At 53.1% G+C, this 11,075-nt stretch overlaps 2 protein-coding genes and 1 long non-coding RNA gene across 3 annotated transcripts in view; all 3 read left to right on the top strand.

Annotated features, from left to right (window-relative positions):
• gab3 (GRB2 associated binding protein 3) overlaps positions 1-5,361 on the top strand; it is an 11,869-nt gene extending 6,508 nt beyond the window's left edge. The window contains exons 4-10 of the mRNA XM_060056526.1: positions 194-767; positions 1,169-1,215; positions 1,600-1,840; positions 3,460-3,550; positions 3,991-4,072; positions 4,248-4,352; positions 4,823-5,361. Coding sequence (XP_059912509.1) covers positions 194-767; positions 1,169-1,215; positions 1,600-1,840; positions 3,460-3,550; positions 3,991-4,072; positions 4,248-4,352; positions 4,823-4,939 — 1,257 coding nt within the window. The 3' untranslated portion in view covers positions 4,940-5,361. The remainder of the gene's footprint in view (positions 1-193; positions 768-1,168; positions 1,216-1,599; positions 1,841-3,459; positions 3,551-3,990; positions 4,073-4,247; positions 4,353-4,822) is intronic.
• Positions 2,317-3,140, top strand: LOC132461085 (uncharacterized). The gene is made up of 2 exons (XR_009526511.1): positions 2,317-2,597; positions 3,044-3,140. It is a non-coding gene; the product is annotated as an uncharacterized LOC132461085 (long non-coding RNA).
• Positions 5,362-5,480: 119 nt separating the features above from the next.
• Positions 5,481-11,034, top strand: LOC132461057 (APC membrane recruitment protein 1-like). The gene is made up of 2 exons (XM_060056109.1): positions 5,481-5,697; positions 6,575-11,034. Exon 2 carries the CDS (start codon positions 6,695-6,697, stop codon positions 9,596-9,598), a length of 2,904 nt encoding a protein of 967 aa, XP_059912092.1. The 5' UTR covers positions 5,481-5,697; positions 6,575-6,694; the 3' UTR covers positions 9,599-11,034.
• The last annotated feature ends 41 nt before the right edge of the window (positions 11,035-11,075 follow it).

Raw genomic sequence — 11,075 nt, 5'->3', positions numbered from 1 at the left:
GGAACCAGTCCTCCGTTGGAGGCTAGTGCTCTGCTAACTACTTACTATTGAGTCATTCGGTGCTTTTGGCGCTTTTTCATTCAAAGCAACTTCTGAATGTACATGACACATTCAGAGAGAGAGAGATGGAAAGCGACAGGGAGAGAGAGGGGGGAGGGAGAATTGAAAAGGGAGTTGGAGAGAGAGAGAGAGAGAGAGAGAGAGAGAGGAAGAGAGGGAGGGGGAAGAGGGAGAGATAGATGGGAGAAAGAGGGGGAAAAGAGGGAGATGGGAAGGGAGAGTGACCCCGAGCCCAGACCTCACCAGCAGCCTCTGCTGTGTCCGTGTGTTCCCTTGCAGGTGTGAGAGCTTCACGTCTGACAGCTCTCTGGAGCTACCGCGGTCTTCAGACCCTGAGGACCACCTCTCCAACAGCTTCTCTACGCCGCCCTCCAACTTCCCGCCGCTCGGCCACGCCTTCAGACCCCCGCTCAGCGCGCCCTGCTCTGTGACCCTCGACCCCGCCAGCCGCCTCCTCTCCTCCGGGTCCTCCGCCCTCCTGCAGCGGGACTCCTCCCCCAGCGTCTTCCCGTTCGACGGGCCCTTCCCCCTGCCCTCCTCCTCCTCGCTGTGCACCAATCAGCATCCAGTCCCGCGCCTGCCCCCCAAGCCGGGCCACCAACCACACGCCAGCGGCCCGTGGCAGGCCAATGAGCAGTCGCACTTCGATCAATCTCGACCAATCCCGAGGAGGATCTCGTTCTCGGGGATGGACCACGCGTTGACAGGTGGGGGCCCCGCTTGGGAGTGGAGTTTATGGGCGGGGCTGCGTTGGGGTTCCTGTCCCAGGCTGTTTCCCAACGTGAGGGCTGCAGCCTTGCTAGAACTCTTCCTTGCGAGTCGTGTCCTATGGAGACGGGGCTAGAGGGCTGGCTAGCGTTTGTAGCGGTCAGAGTTTGGAACGACTTGCTAGTGTGGAAGCGCTTCCGCTTCCGCTTTTAATATTGCTCCAGTGGTAAATATTTTAATATTTATATGTTTTGAGTGTTCTCAACATTGGAACAGTGCTTGTCGGCGTTCTATGACGTAGCGTCCTTAAAAGGGCGGCCGTTTTAGCGTGCTTCCTTCACGTTGGGAAACAGCCCTTGACACCCGGCTGAACGTTCTTCTTCTCTGTCTTCTGTTGCAGGACACGCAGAATTTTCCCTGAGGAACAAGAGACTGAGTCTCAATCTGGTGAGCGGCCGCCATTCAATGACTAACTAACTTCAGACTCATTATGAGACAGAAGGACAGACATGGACAGACACGTTTGGCTCAGGAGGTAGAGCGGGGTTTGGCTGGTAACCGGAAGGTCGCCAGTTCGATCCCCGGCTCCTCCTAGCCTTGAGGTGTCCCTGAGCGAGACGCCTCACCCTCACTGCTCCCGACGAGCTGGCTGTCGCCTTGCGTGGTTGTGAATGTGTCCGTGAATGGGCGAATGTCAGGCAGCATTGTAAAGCGCTTTGAGCGGCCACTGGTTAGAAGAGCGCTGTAGGAATGCAGTCCTCTTACCGTTTCCTTCCTGCTGTGCCGGCCAGACCGCAGCACCATCTCACCTTCTGTCACGTGCTCTTCCAGCCCTCGCCGCTCTCCAGCCCCGCGCCGCCTCTCCACGGTGACGCCGAGCCCTACATGCCCATGTCGGCCTCCCTGACCCGCTGCTCCCTGGACACCTCTGACGGCTACCTCCCCATGAGGCCCCTGGGCGGGCCCGGCGCTGGGCTGGAGGCCCCCCCCCGGGGCCACAGCCCCCTGAGGGGGCCGCAGGACGACCTCCTGCCCCCGCCCATCAACCGCCACCTCAAACCGCGGCAGAGAGGTGAGGGAGACGAGGCGGACAGACACAGAGCCGCCGCCGCCGCCGCCGCTGCTTTGGAGGAACACTTTAGAGTAGAGCCTGGAGTACAGGTGTGAGAGTAGAGTAGAGCCTGGAGTACAGGTGTTAGAGTAGAGTAGAGCCTGGAGTACAGGTGTGAGAGTAGAGTACAGCCTGGAGTACAGGTGTTAGAGTAGAGTAGAGCCTGGAGTACAGGTGTTAGAGTAGAGTAGAGCCTGGAGTACAGGTGTTAGAGTAGAGTAGAGCCTGGAGTACAGGTGTTAGAGTAGAGTAGAGAGTAGAGTACAGGTGTGAGAGTAGAGTAGAGCCTGGAGTACAGGTGTGAGAGTAGAGTAGAGCCTGGAGTACAGGTGTTAGAGTAGAGTAGAGCCTGGAGTACAGGTGTGAGAGTAGAGTAGAGCCTGGAGTACAGGTGTGAGAGTAGAGTAGAGCCTGGAGTACAGGTGTGAGAGTAGAGTAGAGCCTGGAGTACAGGTGTTAGAGTAGAGTAGAGCCTGGAGTACAGGTGTTAGAGTAGAGTAGAGCCTGGAGTACAGGTGTGAGAGTAGAGTAGAGCCTGGAGTACAGGTGTGAGAGTAGAGTAGAGCCTGGAGTACAGGTGTGAGAGTAGAGTAGAGCCTGGAGTACAGGTGTGAGAGTAGAGTAGAGCCTGGAGTACAGGTGTTAGAGTAGAGTAGAGCCTGGAGTATAGGTATTACAGTACAGTAGAGAGTAGAGTACAGTAGAGCCTAGAGTACAGGTGTGAGAGTAGAGTAGAGCCTGGAGTACAGGTGTGAGAGTAGAGTAGAGCCTGGAGTACAGGTGTGAGAGTAGAGTAGAGCCTGGAGTACAGGTGTGAGAGTAGAGTAGAGCCTGGAGTACAGGTGTGAGAGTAGAGTAGAGCCTGGAGTACAGGTGTGAGAGTAGAGTAGAGCCTGGAGTACAGGTGTTAGAGTAGAGTAGAGCCTGGAGTACAGGTGTTAGAGTAGAGTAGAGCCTGGAGTACAGGTGTGAGAGTAGAGTAGAGCCTGGAGTACAGGTGTTAGAGTAGAGTAGAGCCTGGAGTACAGGTCTTAGAGTAGAGTAGAGCCTGGAGTACAGGTGTGAGAGTAGAGTAGAGCCTGGAGTACAGGTATTAGAGTAGAGTAGAGAGTAGAGTACAGTAGAGCCTAGAGTACAGATATCCGAGTAGAGAGTAGAGTACAGATATCAGAGTAGAGTACAGATATCAGAGTAGAGAGTAGAGTACTGATATCAGAGTAGAGTACAGATATCAGAGTAGAGTACAGATATCAGAGTAGAGTAGTAAAGTAGGAGGAGGAGTTATTGGACATTTCCAAGATCTGCTGTCCAGAAATCAATCCATCCCAAATCCATTTTCATAATCATGTAATGCAATCAATAATTTTAATGAAATTGTTTATAATATAAAATGGATCTGCTGAGAAAAATTTTTCATTCCTATTCCACCTTTAAAAACAAGTAGAGTTTGGTGATAAATACAATGAATATCAGCTCCCCTAGCGTCCTCCTAAGAGCAGGAGGAGGAGTAAAGAGGTTAAATCGATGTAAGTTTCAAACGCTCTGCTCCAAACCTAACGATGACGTCACACCTCCCGCAGCGCGACCCCCACCCCTCGACCTGCGGGCCCTCTCCACCATCAGGGAGTTCCCCACGCGACCCCTCGCGGGCCCGCCGATGACATCATCAGGGTGAGACGCCAACACACACGCGCACACGCGCACGCACACACACACACACACACACACACGCACACACACACACACACACACACACACACACACACACACACACACACACACACACACACACACACACAGTATCCAATTCAACAGACTCTCTTCTGAGACCTTGACTCTCCAGGTTTTAACGAACCACCACATTTGATAAGGAAGCGAAAGCAAATCTAAAGACAAAACTTGATTAGGTCCAAGATGTCTGTGTGACTTGGCACAGAGAAAAACTGGATTCTAATTTCATGGTTGAAATAATAGGCCTATGTCTTTTCAAGTCTCTTTTATCATTCTATTGTTGGCAACGTACTGCATCTTTTAAAGTATTACAGTCAAAGTGCCCGCTTATGTGTGACGTTGATGTGTGAGGTGTATTTGTCCTGATGCTCCGAACACAGAGACATGGTGGATGGTTTTCCGAGTGGACCAACGTATGAGAACGAAGACGACCTGGACGCAGACGACTGCTACACTCCAATGGTAATGAAACCTGCTCCTTAATGACCTGTATCTGGATTATTCACTCTAAATATCTTCGGACAGAAACAAAAAAATCACATAGTAGTAGCAGTCGTTTTAATATTAGGTTCCACTAATATTAGCATGACTCCAGTTATTTCATTGATGGATGAGGTGTTTGACGGGATCATTACAGTTCCAGTGTACCTCTGACGGAGCGAGCGGGTCGTGGCCCAGGAGATCCAACCTGGACTACCTCTCCCTGGACTTCAACTCGGCCTCCCCTTCTCCCGTACAGAAGGTAGGTTCTCTCGTTCTCTCGTTCTCTCGATCTCCGTCAGAGCCTGATTCACCGTTACTTAGAACAACAAGCTCATCGGTCACCGGGAACGGAATGCTCTGGAATCAGTGAATCACACCTGTAGCTGTAGCATTGTCGACATAGACTGCTTCCTTAATCTATGATGACACATCGTGGTCATTTTATGATTCATTTAAATAAATGTGAATAGCTCCTTGAAAATTCCACTGTATATCTGAGATATTTAATTTCTTAGTTTCTTTATTTAATATTCATGCATAGGCCTATTTGGTTTAAAGGTTTTCACAGTGAAATGTTGTTTAATTATGGAATTTAAAGGGATTCTGTATTTTTTTTATTGTATTTGGTACATCTCATTGTTCTTTTCTTAACTTCACAACTTATTAGATAAATCTTACCTAGGCAGCGGTCTTTCTAAATTGTGTGTAATGTGACTGTCTGTCCACCAGAAGGCGCTATTGGTCGACGAGCACAAGGTGGACTACGTCCAGGTGGACGAGAAGAAAACCCAGGCCCTTCAAAGCACCAGGCTCGAGTGGACCGACGTCCGCCAGTCGAAGCCCTGAGGGCGTTGAGGAGGAGCCGCTCCCCGGCCTGGGGGGAGAGAGGACCAGTAGCACTTTGTTACAGTGGATGAAGGAAGACGTCGACAACTCTAGTTGAAACTTTTCCGTCAAATGCATTTCAACAGATGAAACAAGACACTGTTCGGAGTTGTTACATACAATGGCTGTATGGATATTCAAGAAAAATGAATACTTTTTATGTTTATATGTATATTGATCCAAAATGAGTTGTTACCGTGTTTATAGTATTTGGACTTGAAGTAGATATTTTTTAAACTGTTTTACCACAATCCTTTAATGTTCTAATGTATGCTGTAATGTGTGATGTTTTCTTCATTTTGTGTATATTTTTGATATTCTCAGGTACATGAGATAAACTCATGGATTAAATGGGGTTCTTATTGAACTAACTTTAAATGTTATATTTCTACAAAACAACAAAACACATCTGATAAAACCATTACTCAAAATGCAAAACATAACATAATGTGGACACCGTGTGTTGTATTTAGTACTATTATTGAATGATAACAATATTACTTTACTAGTAAGAACACTATGATTTTACATCATTGACATGTAATATTTATAATAGACCAGGTAGTGAATGGGGGCGGGACTAGTGACGTGACGTCGTCAGCGAGCGCCGGGAATCTTTTTTCCAATGGGGAGAAAAAAGAAAGAAAAGAAGGAAAGATGTTGGGACGTGATGATGGACCGACCCGGTGAGGTGTAACCTCCACACACCGTTATATGCAGTAAGTGGCCTTCCGTTCACCTCATAGTGCCGGGGCTTTTAAATCCCCGCGGGAATCAGACCCCAGGCGGGATAAGAGAGCCACAGGGAGGGTTAGCATGGTTAGCCTTTAGCCCCAAAACAAACCGAGCCAGGTTGGGACTGCAGTGGAAGTTGGGGATGATCTGCTGCTGATCGCAGTTAGAATCGGGTCCCCAGCTACGGGGTCTCCGTTCCAGGCCGGGAAGTTTAGGAGACTGGATGAATACCGGATGGAACAGTAAGAAGATAGACCCAGACATAAGTTATAAAGGGTATAATGCATTTACCTGAATGGTTGCAAAGGGTATGATACATCACCAACTCTAGTTATAAAGGATTTCATTCATCCCTGACACTGGTTACAAAGGATTAGTAGTTCATTTTCCTGCAATAGGTTACAGTGACGCCCTTGAATGCAATATTGAAATATCACAACATCCTAAACATCACCTATTTCAATTTTCCCTTGATTCATTCTTGAATGAAATGCAATGTTTGCAATGAAACTGCCAAAGCTGCTCAAAGTAGGATGATGGGTGTGATTTATCATTACTAATAATAGTCAGTAGCAAACATTTTAAAGATCACAATTTTAACACCCAACCTGCTCACTGTACCAAATGAAAAATAAGGTTTTCCGTTTCATTGTTTAGAAAGTCACGAGAGTGTCACGGGTGAATCCGAATCGTATCCTTTTGAAAGAAGAATTAACGATGAGCCTCTCATGTTGGGCGTCTCATTCTATCTCATTTGTTTTTCTGCATTCTTGGCCAGGTCATTCTTGTAAAATATATTTTAATCTCAATGAATTATCTTACCTGGTTAGATAAAGGATTGATTGATTTTCTGAATCTCAGGCCTCTCAATCGATGGACCTGACGGAGAGCTGGACTCCAGCTGTGCTCGGAGCTGATTCCCATTGGTCGATCGCCATGGGCTTCTGAGCCATCGGCCGCGTTGCTCCGGAGGAGACCGCCATGGCGTTCCGCGGGGTGGAAGAGCAGGACGGCGAGACGAAGCATCTGACTCTGGCCCGCGAGCATCTGTCCGTCTGCAGCGTCCATGACCCCCTGGAAGACCCCCACCCGGACCCCGACACCCCCGCCCCCACCAAGCCCCCGGCGCCCGGAAAACTACGCAGAACCGCCCTGAGGTTCTTCGGCGTGCGTAAAAGTATCTGCCTTTTGCCCGCCATATTCGGCGGGAGGAGCAAGAATCAAACCAAGAAGAGAGTCGGCAAGAGCAGAACCCACGATGGCCTCAGCAAGGCGAGCTGCGGGGACAGTCCCGGGAGCGAGGGCGCCTCTGGGGGAAGCTTCGGGACCCTCGGTCGGAGGGATGGCGCACAGGGGGCCGCGAGCAGCGACTTCTACCCCGCGGCAGAGCAGAAGTCGCAGTCGTTCCCGCGGCAGAAGAAGGGCCTGAGGGGTCTGTTCCACAGCATCCGGCTCCACCGCGCGCAGAGGAACCCCGAGGCGGAGAGCAACGAGATGACGACGCTGCCCTCGTCCGTGGCTCTGGGGGAGGTGCCTGCTGCTGCTGCTGCTGCTGCCGCTGTGGTCGTGGTGGTGGTGCGGGAGGACGCCAACCGAAACGAGTGCCTGGGGAGCTTGTCTTCACCCGAGATGCCTGCCGGGGCGACGCTGAGCGCCGCCGCCGCCGTCCCACTCGAATGTAACGACCGAGACACGAGGGCCTTCGCGGAGCAAGGCCCCCGGGACTCCCTGTCCTTCCGAGATCCGATCCCCGACGACCGCGAGGACGAGAACACGTCGACGACGACGTCCGGCGAGTACCTCGACGGGGCCGTCGTCGCGCACAGCGAGTCGTGTCCGCAGCTGGGGTTGACCCCCGAGGCGGAGCCGGCGGCCCGGCCGCCGGGCTCCTCGGACCGGCTCGACCTCATCTTCGAGGACGTGGCGTCGCTGAAGAGCTTCGACTCGCTGACGGGCTGCGGCGACATCATCGCCGACCAGGACGACGACAGCCTGGCGGAGAGCACCGTCTCGGGGGAGCGCAGCCGCAACGCCGGGAAGCGCTCGTCATGCTGCCTCACGTACCAGGGCGGCGGCGAGGAGATGGCCTCCCCCGACGACCTGGAGGCCGACGGGCTCCGCGACCTCTGGGGGGAGACGCCCGGGGAGGAGGACATGTTCTGCTCCAGCCACACGGAGCCCACCTCGGACCTGACCAGCTCCCAGTGCGGCGGCGGCGGCGGCGGCCAGCAGTCCAGCGCCGCCACGGACGCCTCCACCCTCACCCCGGACGAGCTGACCCCCGGGAGCGAGCATCAGGGCTCGGCGCCCACCAGCGACGAGGGCTACTACGACTCCATCACCCCGGGGCCCGAGGACGCCCAGGCGAAGCTGGACCGGATGGGGCCGACGGACAGAATCCCCAGAGACAGCTACAGCGGGGATGCCCTCTACGAGCTGTTCGTCCCGGAGGAGAGCCTCATCAGCCCGCACTATGAGAACGGGTCGGGGCTGGGGGGCTCCGAGTCCTGCGGGTACGGGCTGGGCTCGGAGGGGATGGCCGACACGGCTTTCCTTCCCGAGATGAATCCGTTGGAAATGGGGTCCAACCTCTACGAGGACCAGGACTTCCCGAGTGTGTACGACGCGGTCATGTGCAACGAATCCAAAGAGTTTGCACCTTTTTCGAAAAGTTTCTCCGGCTCCCGCCCACAAGAGAATGCCAACCTCAATCTGACGACCCAGGAGTTCTTCAACAACAACAACCGAATCAACCTGGATCCCTCCCGTGAAAACGGAAACATACTGGAACCCAACGAGAGGAGGCTCCAGTCCATCCACGCCGACTCGTTCGGCAGCGTGGAGGACCCCGACTTTACGAGATTCTCCCCCACGTTCAGCGACACGAAAGGATCCCCCGACGAGAACCAACCCCTGCCTTCGTCGTACAGCGACCCCTGCTCCCCGGGACGCGGCCACGCGGACGAAGGGAAGACGGTGTGCTTCTCCCAGGCCCTGGTGGACTACACCAAACACTCGCAGTTCCTGAGGGACAACACGCACGGCCTGGACTCCGGCTCCTCCCTGTCCCCCAACATGGAGGCGCTGCCCACCATCGTGACCTTCGACGTGATGGACATGCACAACGAGGGGGAGTACGACGACCAGCTGCGGGAGGGCCTGGAGGAGGACGGCGGCTCCGCGCCCTCCCCCGCCTTCCAGGAGAGCTACCTGCCGAAGGAGGACCTCGCCCGCTGCGACTACCAAACGTTGAGCTCCGCGTACGGACAGAACCGGTTCGGCGACGCGTGGACCATCGCCAGCCTGCCGCGCCACCTGGGCCTTCCCAAGGGGGCGTCGGCCTCGACGTCGGCGGAGGAGCGGAGGAGCCGTTCGCTGGACCGGGAGGGGCTGGAGCGGAGCGCCGAGGAGTACCCCGGGACCGCGGCGGCCGGGCCCGTCTATCCCCCGGCCGACAGGGGCTCCCACCGGGCGTACCCCCCCCACGATACGAAGAATGTACACTCTGGGTCCGCGTTTGAGGCCCCCGGCGGCGGCGGCGGCGGCGGCGGCGGCGTTGTTCCGTGGCGCGCTCGGGCGTCGGGCCGCTCGGCTGCGACGGACGACCAGAGCGAGGTCAAAGCCCTCCGCCGTGCCGCGGCGCGCCCGTCCGTCAGGGACTATAAGAGCGCCGCGTCCCACCGCCTCCCCGCCGGGGGGGCCCGGGACACCAGACAGTGCGCCCCTCGCCTGCCGCCGGGCGAGTCGGGCTCCCCCTACAGCACCTTCGCGTTCCCCGACCTGACGGGCTCGGACCTGATGACCATGGTGGCGGCCTCCGGGGAATCAGAAGGGGGGTTTTTTTACGCCCCTGCCTTTAAAGTTCAGGCATTTGGTAAGAAGTAGACGGCGGTTTAATGGCTGCTGTGGTGAGGGGTTCGTTATGCAGCGAGGTCACCCAGGGGTACAGCCAGTCCTGCTGTCTGCGGAAACATCCCATAATAAGCAGGAGATCATCATCATGTGCATGCATATAACGAGGGTGTCGTGTCGTTTTTTTACCAACGCTGATTCTTACAGTTGGTGTATTTTTAATCTGTGGTTCCTGAGGTGTGGTCTGTGATCACCCCGGTCACGGGCCTGATCCAGCTGGCAGCCATCTTGGATCTAACCGCTAGCTGGGTGGTGAGGTTGAATGCGGTTTCCCTCATTTGGTTCCGCCCGCGCAGCTAGCGTTTGGATCCAAGATGGAGACCAACATGGCCGTTCGCTGGATAAGGCCCATTGCATCCAGGACCCACAGCTCAGCCTCTCGCATTAGGTCACTACATATCATTTTGAAAGGAATACACGTTTTTTTATACTTTGTTAGTTCACGGATTTACACGTGGTTCGTGCTCACTGTGTAATCACTTTACTTCAATCGCAAGTAGACCTCATTGAAATGTATCCTCACTGAAACGTCTCCATCTGTGACTCGTGTAACAAGCTGCCGTTTACACGTGTTTAACATACCGTAGCCCGACTATCCAGATTATCACAGTAGCTTCACTTTGTCGAATAGCCTTCTTCTATTGCACAGTCAAAGTGGGTGGGCTGGGCCACACTGCTCTGCTTAAAGCTGAAAGTGCCAATGCTAGTTCTTGTGCTACCTTTAGCTGCACAGAGGTGCCTGTATGTCTCTTTTTGGGGGGTTATACCTTTTCGTGGCGGTATTATTATACGTTCTTGCTTCGTTCTTTTCTACATGCCAAATAGGATTTTTAGGTAACTACAAAGATGAACTATACTCTTCTTAATTCATCCATGATGAGACACAATGTCTGTAAGGAATATTACCAGAGATACTCTCTAGTTGTTAGTTTTAGCGAGTCCAGTATAGGCAGCATAGCAATGTTTAAAAAAGAGAATGGACCATTTAAAATGTGCTTTCTGAGACCTCTGACTGCTTGGGCGGACTGAATCCACCGCTGTGGCTAAGTCCTCACCGATCGTTCTTTCATAAGGAAGATCCTTACACTTTACTTCTAGATAAACTGCATTTAAACCTTCAATCATGGCGAATACATGTCTGTCCTGGTAGATAAAGCTTTTTGTGCCCTATTTTTCCACCACACCTCGCCTGTTTTTCCAGGGTCTGACCCGCTTCCACCAGTTAGCGACGGATCCGTGTGGCGAACAAGGAGCTGAAGTGTCCCATGTTTGTGCGTGTCACAAACATGTCATGTTTAGTGTGATGTTGTACATCTGTAGTATGATTTGTATTTATACTTCTCAACCCTGTATTTGAACAGTGTATTTTGAACTACATTGTGTGTTAAATATATTTTTTGTTTGAAGAAGTTGGACTATTTCTTCCATCACATTTCTAATCAACTACCTG

The sequence above is a fragment of the Gadus macrocephalus genome, chromosome 7, assembly GCF_031168955.1.
Source record: "Gadus macrocephalus chromosome 7, ASM3116895v1".
NCBI lineage: Eukaryota > Metazoa > Chordata > Actinopteri > Gadiformes > Gadidae > Gadus > Gadus macrocephalus.
The sequence above is the reverse complement of the archived record's forward strand: the minus strand, read 5'-3'. Positions and strand labels throughout refer to the sequence as shown.